The sequence below is a fragment of the Triticum aestivum genome, chromosome 7D (assembly GCF_018294505.1).
Source record: "Triticum aestivum cultivar Chinese Spring chromosome 7D, IWGSC CS RefSeq v2.1, whole genome shotgun sequence".
In the NCBI taxonomy this organism is placed as follows: domain Eukaryota; kingdom Viridiplantae; phylum Streptophyta; class Magnoliopsida; order Poales; family Poaceae; genus Triticum; species Triticum aestivum.
The window spans coordinates 139,955,826-139,970,204 of NC_057814.1; the positions used below are offsets into that span (position 1 = coordinate 139,955,826).

Consider the following 14,379-nt stretch of genomic DNA (forward strand, 5'->3'; position numbering starts at 1 on the left):
AGACTATGTAGCTGCCGAGGAGGAGGTGAGCTCCAAGAAAAAGGTTGTCAAGAAGGAATTTGGCACAGCTGCATCTACAAAGCCTGGTATGCACAAGAAGGCTCCTGCAAAAAGAGTGCCCCATGTCTAAGGCCAGAGCTCCACTCTTGAAACTTCCAAATCAACTAGTGGTGAGGCTGCTGGTGAGGGCAAGAAGAAGAAGGAAAGGAAGAGAGGAAGATGGTGCAAGAAAGTGGATCCCATGGAAGAATTTGAGAAGCACTCCTCTGATGAGGATGAAGAGGAAGAGGAAGAGGAAGAGGATGCTGCACTAGCACCCAAAGCTCAAAAGCTGATGGGGGATGCCATCAAGTCTGGGGCTGCCCCTTCTAAGCCCAAGACAGCCCCCAAAGCTTCTGCTCCAGCTCCCAAGACTGCAGCAAAGAGGAGCAGAAGGAATATACCAGCTGCTGAGAAGAACAAGGCCCTAGTGCCTGAAACTGAAGTTGAAGAAGAGGAAGATGCTGAAGCCCAAGTGCTTAGGAAGTTAAAACCAAGATCCCTGACCATGATGATAATCATCCAGTGGCAGAAAATATGAAGATCAGAAAGGATGCAAGTCTCACACTATGGAGACAATCTGATCCATATCTGTGAGGAGAAGGACTACTGTGGACTATAGGTTTCACACCAAGGAGCAGCAGGACTTCTATGAGACTATTCTGCTAGATAAGAAGCCAACTGTATGTGATATGAAGTGGGCAGAATGGAAGTATATTGACAACAATGAAGACCACCTTCCAGGAGTGCATGAGAGCTTCAGGCTGTGTGAAGTAGATGCTTTTGTGGGTCAGAAACTCACCAAGTGGAATGATGAACTTATTATGCAATTCTACTCCACAACACATTTCTATCCTGATGGCAGAATTGTCTGGATGTCTGAAGGTACTAGGTACCAATCGACAGTTGCTGAATGGGCCAAACTGATCAATGCCCTGCAGAGCATGAGGATGACATAGATGTCTATGCCAAGAAGAAGAAGGATCACAACTCCATGGCTAACATGTATAAGGAGATTCCTGACAAAGACTTGGAAACTCACAAGATGGGCTGTGGGTACTATCTGTTGTCTGGTCTGACCACCATCAACATTATCTTGAGGCATACCTTGTTGCCCAAGTCAGGAGATCATAGGATGATCAGAGGTCATTCCATAAACTTGCTGCAGTTGTTTGATGTGCCCCAAAAGTTCAAAGTGATGAGTCTAATTGTTGAGACAATCAAGAGGACAGCTGTAGATCAGAAGAGATCATGTGGGTATGCTCCACACCTCCAGATGCTCATCAACTCCAAGATGGGCACATGCACACACTTATTGGACAAGGAACATCTTCCCTTAAGGCCTGATTTTGAGGACAACATAGTTCTCATGGATGCTGAAGATCCTACATCTGTAGAGGCTCAAGAGAAGAGGGAAAAAGCAAAAGGCTGAGAAAGCAAGAAATATGCGAAGTGCTGAAGAGGCTTCTCAAGTGTTTCTCAAGTCAAAGCAAGATCAACTTGGATATCTGATTCAAGCCACCTTGAGGATTGAGAAGGGATTGGCCACCCTGACTTAGAACCAAGAAAGCCTGGAGAGGATCATTGAAACAAAATTCTATGATCTTGACTTGAAAGTAACAGAGATGTACACAGCGGTTGAGCAGCTCCAAGAAGAAGCTGAGGAGAGGAAAGGGCAGGCTACCACGGATGCCTTTCAGAGAGTGCCTAGGGGACGGAGATCTACTGCAGTGCCAGTGACCGACACATGAGCTACTACATCAGCACCTGCAGCCACAGCATCAGTAGCACCTCCAGTTGCCACTCCACCAGCTTCAACAACTTCAACAGATGCATTCGTCCTTGGAGTCCTCTCAACACCACCTCCTGAAGATCAAGCCTAGAGTGACGTATAACACTATGCATTTTCGAGCTTTTTGGTAACTTGTCGCCAAAGCGGGAGAAAGTGTATAGATCATAGGCTTCGAGAAAAAGAGCTTGCTTCTTTTTGCTATCTCTTTTGCTTCTTGGTTGATACTTATTTGTGTGCTTGCTTGGATGATACTTTATGTGTGTGTGAGATACTCGTTTGATCATGTGTTTGATCATATCATACCTTAATGCTTGTGCTTGAATGATGCTATTATTTATTTCTCATATATGACCATTCACATTGTCTTGGTGATGAGTGCATATTTTACTTTCTATCATTTTGAGCGCTACACCAAGATGTATGTGACATGGAAGAGTAACCCATGATCCTAATCGATTGTGCATTTGCATTCAAAAGCAAATTTTAAATAATGCACAAATTTAGGGGGAGCTCTTGCTTATCATATACTTCTCAAAGCGACGATGTATTTCAATCTTATTATAATTTGTCAAAGCTTTGATCTATATGTTGTCATCAATTACCAAAAAGGGGGAGATTGAAAGTGCAACTATCCCTGGGTGGTTTTGGTAATTCCTAACAACATATAGCTCATTGAACTAATGCTCTTTCAAGATGATCATTTCAGAAAGTTTAATGATTGGCATGGCATGGACTAGGAATGTGGACCCCTCAAAATGCGAAGGACACATGTTGGCAAAAACCTCAAGACTCTACATTTTCATTTTAGTGATCCAAGATCACATTGAGTCCATGGAAAAAGCCAATACTATTAAAAGGGGATGAGGTGTTGCTTAATGGCTTGCTTGCTCAAAATGCTTAGTGATATGCTCCAGAAGCCCTCAACCACTTTCTCATATCCACATATGTCCCAAACCAAAAGTCAAACTCGGCCCCACCGATTTGATCTATCCGGCGCCACCGAGTTCATTTGACATAGCCATAGCCAGAAACCCTAATCAGTTCGGTCTCACCGATAGGGATCTCGGTCTCACCGAGATGGGATTGCAAACTCTCTGTTTCCCTTCGTAACGTTTCGGTCTAACCGAGATGAGCGATCGGTCCCACCGAGTTCGCAATGCAAACTCTCTGTTTCCTTTCGTAACGTTTCGGTCTCACCGAAATGAGCGATCGGTCCCACCGAGTTTGCCTGACCAACTTTCTGTTTGCCTATTACAGAAATCGGTCTCACCGAGTTTATGTGATCGGTCTCACCGAGATTACGTTATGCCCCAACCCTAATGAAATCGGTCCCACCGAGTTGAAATATCGGTCCCACTGAAAATCCTAACGTTCACATTTTGAACTGAATCGGTCTGATCGAGTTTGAGTATTCGGTCCCACCAAGTTTAGTAAATTGTGTGTAACAGTTAGATTTTATGTGGAGGCTATATATACCCCTCCACCCATCCTCCATTCGTGGAAAGAGCCATCAGAACGTGCCTACACTTCCAACATTCATTTTCTGAGAGAGAACCACCTACTGATGTGTTGAGACCAAGATATTCCAATCCAACCACATGAATCTTGATCTCTAACCTTCCCCAAGTTGATTTCCACTCAAATCATCTTTCCACCAAATCCAAATTTGTGAGAGAGAGTTGAGTGTTGGGGAGACTATCATTTGAAGCACAATAGCAAGGAGTTCATCATCAACACACTATCTATTATCTTTTCGAGAGTGGTGTCTCCTAGATTGGTTAGGTGTCACTTGGGAGCCTCCGTCAAGATTGTGGAGTTGAACCAAGGAGTTTGTAAGGACAAGTAGATCGCCTACTTCGTGAAGATCTACCCTAGTGAGGTAAGTCTTTCATGGGCGATGACCATGGTGGGATAGACAAGGTTACTTCTTCGTGGACCATTCGTGGGTGGAGCCCTTCGTGGACTCGCGTAGCCGTTACCCTTCGTGGGTTGAAGTCACCATCAACGTGGATGTACGATAGCACCACCTATCGGAACCACGCCAAAAATCTCCATGTCTACATTGCGTTTGTTCCCTCCAAACTCCTCCCTTTACCTTCATATATGCAATGATTTACATTCCGCTGCTATACTCTTAGATTTGCATGTGTAGGTTGATTGCTTCATTTGTGCTAAGTTGCTAAAATCTGTCAAGACTTAAAATTGGGAAAATGCTAGACTTTTATTTGGTCAAGTAGTCTAATCACCCCCGCTCTAGACATACTTTCGATCCTACACCCAGCCTGCTTAAATTTGCCCCTCCGCCGTGAGTTCCCCTTATAGAAATACCCTTCCATGTCGTTTTCTCTCCAGTCAAAGCTGTTTGACTGCTATCGGGCTGTTCCTTTGACATTTTTGCCCTTCCGTCCTTACAGGCGGACCCAAACTTACTGGTTCACTCTCTCTCTCCTCCCTTTCTTCAACCTCCCGACGACAGGCGAGGCGCCTTGGAGACTAGTTGCGCTCGTTGATTTCGAGCTCGGGGAGTGAGGCAATAGCTGATGTAGTTAGTGTGGCCGTCGGGCATGTTTTCTGCGAGCTCCTAGGCGGTTGGTGAGATAAGTGTTGCCACATCGATTTGGCCATTTTGGAGAATTATGGTTCATCAATTTGGGTTTTTTTAGCTTTTAGGTTAAAGGTGTTGGGATTGTTCGGTTTGCCTCTAAGTTCTACATCCCCGAACCGAACTTTTGTGGACTCGAGGTGAGCACGACACAACAGTGCTCGGGGCACAGCCTGATTCCTGCTCGTCGCATTGCCTAGAGAGGAGCAAGCACTGAAAGAAGGTCCTTGGGCTGCCCCCTTGAAGTAATTTTCCCCTTATGTCTGATTTTGCTTCGAATCGTTGCAAATAATAGTTTTATAGGAAGTTGGCCCAAAAAACCTTTTCAACAGTTGCCGTAAAGTGTCCATAACTTTAGAAGATCCCGTAGAAGTGACATTTCTCCTTGTAGGTTTATTGAAAGATCACCGCCTGAAACTTCACCGCGCGCTCCGTCAGAACCTCATCGAAACGCCGCCGCGCCCGCGCCGCCCCCCTCCCTGCCGGAACACCGCCTCGCGCGGGCGGCCAGTGCACCGGCTCGCGCCGCCCCTCGCTGGCGGCACCGCATCGCCCGCTGTCACGCGTCACTAACTAACGGGTCCTAGGCAATTATCTATTTTTTGTTTAATTAAAATAAAATGATAAAATTAGGGGAAGAAGTTTAGGGGAATTGGCAAAAATGGCTTTCAGACAAACTTTTACAGAAAGGCCAAAAACCAGTTTTACCAAAAGATTTTTAAGAAAGCTGTTGGAGTTGGTCTAACGCCGCTGGTCCCACCCTCTAGGTCGACCACTCCACATATTCCATTCCCAGCGCATTTGGCAAAATTTGGGAAGGGGAATAGGAGTTTGATGTAGGATGAGAAGCTGCTTGTCCGGCTGCGGCAGGTATTTCAGCCCCTGCCGGTCCCCCGCAGAATCGAGAGAAAGAAACCAACCCACCAACAACACATCGGTGGCTGCAGGGTGAATATCCACCCCGCGCCCATGGACCATGCTGCAAGTGCATTTCCCACTACCGTCCCCATCCGGGCCACACGCGTCCCGCTACTGGCATGTCGGCCTTCTACTTCCCGCTCGGCTCCTCTATAATATCGCCTCTCCTCCCATCCACGGATCACCTCTGGCACTGCCAGCGTTGCTTCCTCCGATCTGATCAAGCGTCCCCTTCGCGCAATCTTTACGTGACATTAATAAAGAGTGCAATGTAAGAGAAAAGCATGCCGCATTATCACTCCACAGGACCAATGAAAGCGACGGCCTGTTTTCTCATCTCGTGCGACGGAGAAAACAATGCAGCGTGTCACTCAGATTTTTCTTTCCAAATCGTTACACCTTTGTATCTTGGACCATCAAGAATGAGAACGCTCACCACAATTCCCATCTGGTCAAAGCGTCGGATCTTCATCCAACCACCATCCTTTTGCACGCGCGTTCTTCTTATTCCTGCACCGTGCTGCCAACCGACGCCGGCCTAGCTGCCCGCCCCTGTCTTTTGTAGTTGGTGAACTACCACGCTAGCCGCGCGCCCGTGCTGCCCATCATTGTGCCGCCGCCGCTCTGGCCATCCATCTAAACCTGAACAATCATCCCTTGGGCTCGCTCCCTGCTTGTTCACGGCTCGCACTCGCCGTGGAGCTCGCGGCCTCCCGGGGGCGTGCTCTGGGCTGCGCTGAAATGGACTAACGCGACGATTTTTTCTCAAACAGTTTTGCTAAAGTATATCTGAATATGCCATAAATATTGTACATCCAAGTTTTGTGTCATTGATCTTACGCGAAGATTCGTGCGGCTGTTTTTTTTTCTTTTTCTTTTGATATTTGATTGAGTCCATCCTAAACACACCCTTTTTCGAACGCATGAGGTTTAGCAAAAGTGAAAAATGAGAACACCCGAACAAAGAAAATGGGGTTGGTGAAGATCACGAAGTGTAACGGGAATGCAACATAAACAAAGCGGGAGTGCTCTGCTGCCACTGACGTCTTCCTCCTCGTTGGTTTCACAGTTTCACTTACACGAATGCGGATTTTTTATTGCATAATTTTCGCTGGGATCGGTCGTACATGCGCATCGTTACAGTGCTTATACACGAGGAATTAGAGCGTAACGAGTCACATGACGGTGCAGGCGCCGGACGGGTCCTCCTCGCAGACCATCATGTAGCCGCCGCATGGATACGACGGCGGCATGGTGTACTGGGGCGCCGGCGCCGAGCACTGGCAGCCGCCGTGTCCCTGGTGGCAGCAGCAGCCGGACGGCCCCGCCGGGAACGGGTAGGGGTAGGGGCACGGGTACGGCACCGGCACCTCCACAACCTTGGGCGCCGGAGGGGGCGGCGGCGGCGGCTGTTGCTTCACCTTGACCGTCTCATCCTTACCCGGGCCCGGGGGCTTCACCTTGTCCGTCGGCGGCGGAGGCTTGGGATCCTGTTTCTTGATCGGCTCGACGGTCTCGATCTCCTTGATGATGTTGCACGCCTTGCAGCAGAGCTTGTCGCCCAGCTTGTCGGCGTCGAAGGGGCCCGACACGATCACGTGGTTCTTCTTCTCGTCGTACTTGATGTCGTCGATGATGAACTCACCCTTCTCTGCAACCAAAGATTTTTTCCTCAGCCTCGTTGCAGCTAAGAGAGACATGAACAGCTCGCGAGGAAATACGTACCCCTGATCCTCTCGAGCACCTTCCTGATCTTGGCGTGGCAGCGGCCGCAGTCGAGGTCTACCTTGACGATGATGGTCGGCATCTCTGCACGGCACGCAGCTCCCTGACCACGACTCTGGTTGAATTTTTGTCTACCTTATCTTGCTCTGGAGAGCAGAGAGAAGACGTTTGTTAATTGCAACTGATTTAGGTAGAAAAGGAAGTAATAGTAGATCAATAAACAAGAAGGCCTGATAGTAACGGTGGTGGAGGAGGAGGAGGGCAAGAATAGGGTCATCACCTTACTCTCATCCGCAGGAGACTTGCTGACGAAAATGGGTGAGAAGCCAAGCCAGGAAGAAGTCTCCATAAAAGGACGCAGCGGCACGACACTTGGCTGCACCGTCGACCACGCCCGAAAAAGCCGAGCCGCATGTCGCCTTCAAGTCTGTTACGTACTCCCTCCGTAAACTTTTATAAGAGGATTTAGGAATTGTAGTTCAAATTTCGTAACGCTACGAAAATCTTGTCGTTTCCCATTTTGCCCCTCCCTCGCCTCACTCACTCGCGATTCCCCTCCTCTCCTCACTCACTCTGAAATCCCTAGCTCGCCCGCGCCGCTCTTCCTCTGGCCCGCGCCGCTCTCCCTCTCGCCCACGCCGCTCTCCCTCTGGCCCGTGCCGTTCTCCCTCTCACCCACGCGGCTTGCCTGCGTCTACGTCGCCGCTTCTCCCTTTCGCCCGCGCCGCCTCTCCCTCTCGCCGGCTTCGCATGCGCCACCTTCTCCTGCTCAAGCCAAAGCTGGCTTTTTTACTGAAGTCCAGGAAGAGCAGCAGTAGTGCGGGGCAGACAGCCTTGTCCTGCTCGACGACGGTGGCAGCGTTCTCCGGCTCGACGACGGCGGCGACAAACGCTAGCGCTCCTCGTCTTCCTCGACCTGCAAGGAGGAGCACCGGTACTGGAGATGCGGCTGCTGCTGCCAGGTCTGCACGACGTGGAGGTCCTGCAGATGCGGTTGCTGCTCTGGCGGGCGAGGGGGAGTTCAAGCTGCCGGGCGACTTCAACTTCATCTTCATCTGCAGATCAGGTCAGACTTCATCTTCGTCCCCTTGTGTGCTCTGATTGTGTGCTTTGCTTCAGAGATGCTAAGAAAAACTTGTTCATGCTCTGCTTGTGTTCTCTGCTTCAGATTGTGTGCTCTGATGATTATTTCAATTCTGCACTTTTTTGTTAAGACAGACTTGGGATAGGATCTTCATGCACTGTAGAGTGATGATTATTTACAGAAATTAAATGATGTTCTGAACAAAAATTAGGAACATGGAGGGAGTAGTAGATGTATACAGAGCAACCAGAGCACTACTGATGATGTCACTTCATATTTTGTGTTTAGTCTTTGCTCCTGAGTCAATTTTTGCAAGAGTATTCACCAGAGATTCAAAATACTCCAGCAAGCTTCACTAGTTACTCCTACTGGTGGTTCACTATTTACTGTTAATTCACCAGCAAGCTTTCCAACAAGGAGTACTCATGAAAGTTTCGGAATGAATCTATTGATGGTTCACTGTTTATTTGCTTGATTACTGTTAATTGAAAATAGAGTACGCAAAACTAGAATATTGCTTGCTAGAGAAGAATATTTAGTGAGCATGATTGTGTAGAAATTTTTCATTTGGTACTTGGAGTAGAATATTGCTTGCTGGAGTTGCTTGCTTACTGTTAATTGAAAATAGACTAAGCAGCTAATCTAGTGTTGCTCATGGAGTAGTTGTAGAGCATGCTCCTGTCCTCTCCTTTCCTCTCCACTCTCCTCTCCACTCTTGTCCTCTCCTCTCCACTCTTCTCCATTCAGAAAACTTCAATAAATTCAGAAACTTCCATATAATTCGGAAAACTTAAAAAAAACAGAAACTTCCACATAAAATTTGGAAATTTCCATAAAGTTAAGAAACTTGCATATAATTTCAGAAGCTTGCACACTCCATTTCAAACAACACATATGGAGTACTCCATTTCAAACAACACAATATAATCCATTTCATACCTACAAATAATCCATATCCACAAACAATACAAGTCTCATGAATGCACTTCCACAAACAAGTTTCATCATAGCACTACAAGTCTCAACATACTCCACAACAAGTTGCAAGCATTGCAAGTCTTGACATACTCCACTACTCCATGATATCTTGTTCTAGAATCTCCATGGCATTTTCATAAACCTCATGGGGAAAGTGAATCCTAGGCGGTAGGATTCCTTGCCTTTCCAATCTCTCCTTGCGCAAATGTGGAATTTTGTATGAATTTTCTCCTCCATGGTTCATCACCTCTACCATGATGGTCTGAAGTGTTAGAAATATTCTGTTGAGTTTCCCGGCATCATACTCATCAAATTCTTCCTGTACACCTTGAATCAGTTCTTTGATAGTCGTGGGTGCTCTGCAATCGGTCAAAGACTCAAGGGATCTGAAATATCCAAGATCAAGTGCGTTTAGATCAGGAGAATTTGGAGGCTGGTTTATTATTTTAATGTCCAGACCAGTTGTAGCCACAGCTTCTGCAAACTCTGCATCACCGGGAAGAATGTGCGTTCTCACGTTATCTTGTTGGATCAATATTGGATTAGTATCATCTGCGGGCCAAACTTCCTTTATTCCTGGAACCACTTTTTCTATCATATACCTCCTCATTACCCGTCGGTTCACGTTGACGGACTTCATTTCAATGGTCCCTCTTGCTCTATATTCGCTTCTTCTAGCAGCGGGAATCTCTTGCACAAAGGGCCATACACCAATTTTACCGGAGAATGTCATATTGCCTTCAGCGTCATATCTGGGTCGAGCAACAGCGGTCAGAAACATCACTTTCCCAATACAGTTCTGACCGGATCATCTTCCTCCGGGAGGAGGTAGTAGTTTCTGTTCATTTTCGTCATATAGAACCACTTTTCGTCAATATGCACAATGTTGTGCATACCAATGAACTTAGGTCTTGGAGCTGCTAAGGTGGTCTCGTCAATTATTGACAAACAAAACTTGATCCTCTCTCTTCTATTCTTTTCTTTCAAGGATGGCTTCAGACGATTGGAGTGCCACCTAATCTTGCGAAGCTTGAGTTTCTTGTAGAGTGTAGTATGACTGACACCCAATTGGCGAGCAAGTGACCTGAGAGTCGACCTTCTGTTCAATGGAACTGTGGGGATTTGGGATAGAGTATCATCCTTTCCTTTTCTTCCGCATCTTCCTTTCCTTTGCTGGATACATCCACCTCCCGACCAAGCGCTATTTGTTCCTTTGCTGTCGTCCAAATTTTCCGAATATGTTGAACACCAACTTGAAAAATTTGAGCAACATCCTTCTTGTCATTTCTTTTGAACTTGCCACCCCTGGCCAGATTCAGGGTATGCAGTGCCATGTAGGCAGCATATCTCTGCTCAGCTATCATTGACATTCTTTGCCTACGTATGTGCTGACTACCTACAGTAGCAAAAGAAAAAGGAAATTAGGGAAGTGATGGAGGCCTTAATGATCACAAGATAGACCACATGTTGTGGGTAGCTAGCTAGAGTGGCTAGCAGGAGTACCTGCTGCTTGACCATGCACTGCTTCTTCTACTTGGAGTTCCATACCAACTTCTTCTTGGAGTTCCATGTCAACTTCTTCTTGGAGCTCCATATCAACTTATTCTCCTGCAGGTGGAGTATTTGCTTGAGGTCCAGGTTCATCCTCTTCTGGTGGAGAACAATTCAGGTCAAAGTTCATCATCTTCGCGATGTTGCTGATGCTGCTGCTAATTTACTGCTGCTGTTGTTGCTTGAGCTACTGCTGCTGCTACTGTGTTTGTTGCTGGAGTACTTGCTTGAGCTACTGCTGCTAATTTGTTGATGGAGTACTTGATTGAGTGACTGCTGCTGCCATTGTGTTGCTGCTGTTGTTGTGTCGATGCTGCTCTTGCTTATATCTGCAGGAACAAATCTATGAAATGACACAATCTTCAATTTATATGGTTCAGAATTGGTTAGGTTTATAAGCTAAAACATCAGATATGCATTTAAAATGGACAGCATTTGTACAGTTCATTTCCTGCAGGATAATGTGAATATGGTTCCTGTTTGAAGAATTACCCGCTGAATTTATATGGAGTAGTTTCTGAATAAGAGTAGTAATGCAGAATAGTGTGAATTTATATGCATTAGCTTATTCAGCTGTAGAGATTCATATACATTTGCCCAGATTGACCAAATAAATTTGAACTCTTTGTAATACTCCGTTAGAGAAAAAAATTATATGGAGTATCATTAGATGCTGTTGTACGGATTCATAGTAATGCTGCTGTAGAGACAAAATGCTCCTTCATGGTACTCCTCCTTTTATTTATATAGAAATGCAGGAGTACTCTAGGATCATTCAACTGATCCATTTGTAAATTTTGTGTCAATCTGCTGAATCTAGTAATCCTTGGCATTTTGCAGGCGCGTACGATTCGCTTGATTCGGGTGGGAACATTACAATCAAGTGGGCACTGGAATGATCATGTGATGCACTGTTTGAAGTTAAGACTAATTCAGTTCAGTCTGTTTGAAGCTAAGACAAATTTCCTTGGCATTTCACTAGATGTGGTGTTAATGGCCTGAAGATTTTATCAGATTATCCACCATTCATCCTGCAACCGGACTGGCAAATACTGCTGAATATGTTCAGATGCAGAAATTGGAACAAAGGAAAACATCACATGCTCCGACCAGATTAATTTCCAACTTAGCTGGATGCCTAGTTATGGGAATCGACCAGATTAATTTCCAACTCAGCTAGATCCTTGCTATGGAGACAGAGGAGTCGTAGGTTGGGCATCGCCCCCTCCTCAAATCCCAGGTACGCCATAACATCTCCTTGTCTCCCCTATCAGTTCAGTTCAGTCTGTTTGAAGCTAAGATCAATTCAGTGCATGCCCCTATCGCTACAGAAGTGCACATCAGCTTTCTCATTCTTACATGAGCAAATTTCATGAAAAGAATCTTCTATGGGAACACATCGATTTGGTTTTTTTTTCAAATGCAGGAGTACTATGGATTACAGAAGAATTGATTTGTAAGATTGCCCACAAGTGATATTGTGCAGAAAATTGTGAAATTAGTCTGACTTCTACTGTACAGAAGAATTGATTTGTAAGATTGCACACAAGAATTGATCTGAGTTCTGCTGTTGTGCAAGGGGAGAGGCGAGGAGAACCTGCTTGGAAGCAACGTGTTGCGGCGGCGGGGACGAGCTAGGTGGGATGGGCGCGGCGAGGACCAATCTGGGGCGGCGACGACCAAGCTGGGCGGGGGCGGCTACCAAGCAGGCACAGCGGCGGCCAAGCTGGGCGGGCGCGGCAGCAACCAAGCGGGCGCAGAGGAGGCCGAACTGGGCACCTGGGATCGGGACCGAGTGCCTGCAGGCGGGGCCCGCGCGCTTGGACGAAGGGGATGACGCGAGCTCCTGCAGGAGGAAGACGGGACGCTGGAGAAGGAAGACGGGCGAGCTCCTGTAGGAAGAAGACGACGCGAGCTCTGGAGGAGGAAGACGACTCAAATTTCAAATCGAGGGTAAAACTGTCCATTTCCCCATTTGTCGGCTATGTCTGAAAATTGTAAACGCTCTTATAAAAGTTTACAGAGGGAGTATTTCGCATTCCTTTTGAAAGCATTACTAATAATGTTTTATTTCGTTCCTCACAAAATATATTTTATTTTGAGATTGTCAAGAAAAAAAGTGTAATTTTGAAAACTTCCAACGATTAATAAAAGTTAAAGATGAAAAGTAAAATAAAACCAGATACATGGACAATGGACCACCTAGCAACAATTATAGGCTTGCAATGGACGAAAGGCGCGTCACAGTCATCGTCTCGCTAAGCGGGGCTTACCGCATAACTATTCTTGTTATTTCTGCAATTCTGCAAGCAAGTATAATAGAGCTGAGTCAGCGGGCTATAAGGAATAAACTAGTATATTTCTGCTTAGTTGGAGGAAAGAGAAGAGGAGAGATAAGGTAAGCGGGCTCTTCGTGAAGAGCCGGCTCTAGCACATGTTTTTAGGCACTTTGTGAGAATGAAAGATGGGCCACATAAAAAAAAATACACTCTTTTGATGTACTATTATACATGTTGGCTATAAGATGGACTGTAGATGACATGACACTGCCTTATAGCCAGCAGCTGGCTATACTATTAACCATGCTCTAAAAAAGGCCCACCGCTTTTTCATGGGATGCAACGTCATTCCGATCATGTGGAATGCGGTCCTTCAATGGGCTAGCTTGAGTAGATTTACATCTCTCAGACTAGTGTTCCTCTGTGACTGATGGCAGAATGCTAGATTGAGAGCTCATGGCACAAGACCTGGCGCGTGTTTGGTTGTTTTCGCTGTCGGGCCTGGCTTAGAGAGAAAAAACGAGCCAGGCTAAGCAGGGCCTGGGTAAGAAAAACATGATTAAAAACGTAAATGACCAGTTGATTGGTTGCCTGCATTAAAGGTCTTAATTTTCACCTGGCGTTTGGTTGCATACATACATATGATTACCAATGTTAACAACAAAACTTAACAGCCATCATGTTGGGCTTGACATTTCATCAAACACTTTGTGCGCGCCGGAGGTGCCCACCAGCAGCTCCCGGCAACCGTGGACGCGCCCGACTCGCCGCCATGGCCGTGGCCGCGCCCGGCTCGCCGCGGTCGTGGACGAGCATGAGCCGGACGTTGTTGAGAATCTTGCCGCGCCCGTCACCTCTCGGAGAGCCTCTGCGCTGGCCGCCTCGTCTTCGCCGGCTCCGCCCGCGCTCTCGTCGTCGTCGCCGGCGACAGCGGAAACGTCACGCCGCCCCGCCGGCTCCACCACCACGTCTACGCCGGCGTACCTCGCCTTCGCGTCCGCGCCACCGTCCGCGCCTCCGCGTCTGCATGCTGCGTTGTTTGATGTGCTCAGAGCATACCAAGCTCTGCGCTGAGCCACTGACAGTGCCATGTGCGCATAGCCATTCTCTAGTCAAGCTCACGATCTGCATGCGCATCGACTACACGAAGGCATTTTCACACTTACAACCAGTTCGATCTTCAATTTGTAGGCAAGAAAAACCGTTGAGAGTCGAGATGAGCAGAGACTCCGCGCTGCCGTTCCCGCCGCCGGGGCAGGCCAGCTTCGGGATGGTGTGCCCGAAGCGAGTTAATTGCATGGAAGTACCATACTTCGGCATGTCGTAACGAATCAGTATCATTAGTCATTTTTTTTTGCCATGCAGTACCAACTTTAAACCTAAGTGTTGCAAAACAGTCTAAGCCATGTAT

General features: G+C 46.9%; 2 protein-coding genes across 8 annotated transcripts; one reads left to right on the forward strand and one right to left on the reverse strand.

Moving 5' to 3' along the window:
* Positions 1 to 6,426: 6,426 nt before the first annotated feature.
* On the reverse strand, positions 6,427 to 7,442 carry LOC123165389 (protein PYRICULARIA ORYZAE RESISTANCE 21). The gene is made up of 3 exons (XM_044583024.1): positions 7,357 to 7,442; positions 7,077 to 7,222; positions 6,427 to 7,002 (listed from the first exon to the last, which is right to left on the reverse strand). Exons 2-3 carry the CDS (start codon positions 7,156 to 7,158, stop codon positions 6,527 to 6,529), a joined length of 558 nt encoding a protein of 185 aa, XP_044438959.1. The 5' UTR covers positions 7,159 to 7,222; positions 7,357 to 7,442; the 3' UTR covers positions 6,427 to 6,526.
* Positions 7,443 to 7,544: 102 nt separating this feature from the next.
* Positions 7,545 to 12,730, forward strand: LOC123165390 (uncharacterized). 7 transcript variants are annotated; one of them, XR_006482953.1, is made up of 4 exons: positions 7,545 to 8,142; positions 11,530 to 11,572; positions 11,672 to 11,929; positions 12,116 to 12,730. XR_006482953.1 is itself a non-coding variant. In XM_044583026.1 (4 exons), the coding sequence occupies exons 1-4, from the start codon at positions 8,020 to 8,022 to the stop codon at positions 11,805 to 11,807; spliced, it is 357 nt and encodes a 118-aa protein (XP_044438961.1). In that variant the 5' UTR covers positions 7,545 to 8,019; the 3' UTR covers positions 11,808 to 12,730. The 7 variants fall into 7 exon arrangements, 2 of the variants coding, with proteins under 2 accessions (XP_044438961.1, XP_044438960.1); XM_044583026.1 differs by adding an exon at positions 10,753 to 10,807 and having other exon boundaries at positions 11,672 to 12,730; XR_006482954.1 differs by having other exon boundaries at positions 7,546 to 8,142; positions 11,672 to 12,145; positions 12,269 to 12,730.
* Positions 12,731 to 14,379: the final 1,649 nt, after the last annotated feature.

Bases quoted from the DNA above. Each gene is read 5' to 3' on its own strand.
- LOC123165389 (XM_044583024.1), bottom strand. From the start codon at position 7,158: ATGCCGACCATCATCGTCAAGGTAGACCTCGACTGCGGCCGCTGCCAC. The intron at 7,003-7,076 runs GTACGTATTTCC...CTTTGGTTGCAG, and splicing joins GGTGCTCGAGAGGATCAGGG to AGAAGGGTGAGTTCATCATC.
- LOC123165390 (XM_044583025.1), top strand. From the start codon at position 7,827: ATGCGCCACCTTCTCCTGCTCAAGCCAAAGCTGGCTTTTTTACTGAAG. The intron at 8,143-11,529 runs GTCAGACTTCAT...GGCATTTTGCAG, and splicing joins CATCTTCATCTGCAGATCAG to GCGCGTACGATTCGCTTGAT. The intron at 11,573-11,671 runs GTGGGCACTGGA...GCATTTCACTAG, and splicing joins GGTGGGAACATTACAATCAA to ATGTGGTGTTAATGGCCTGA.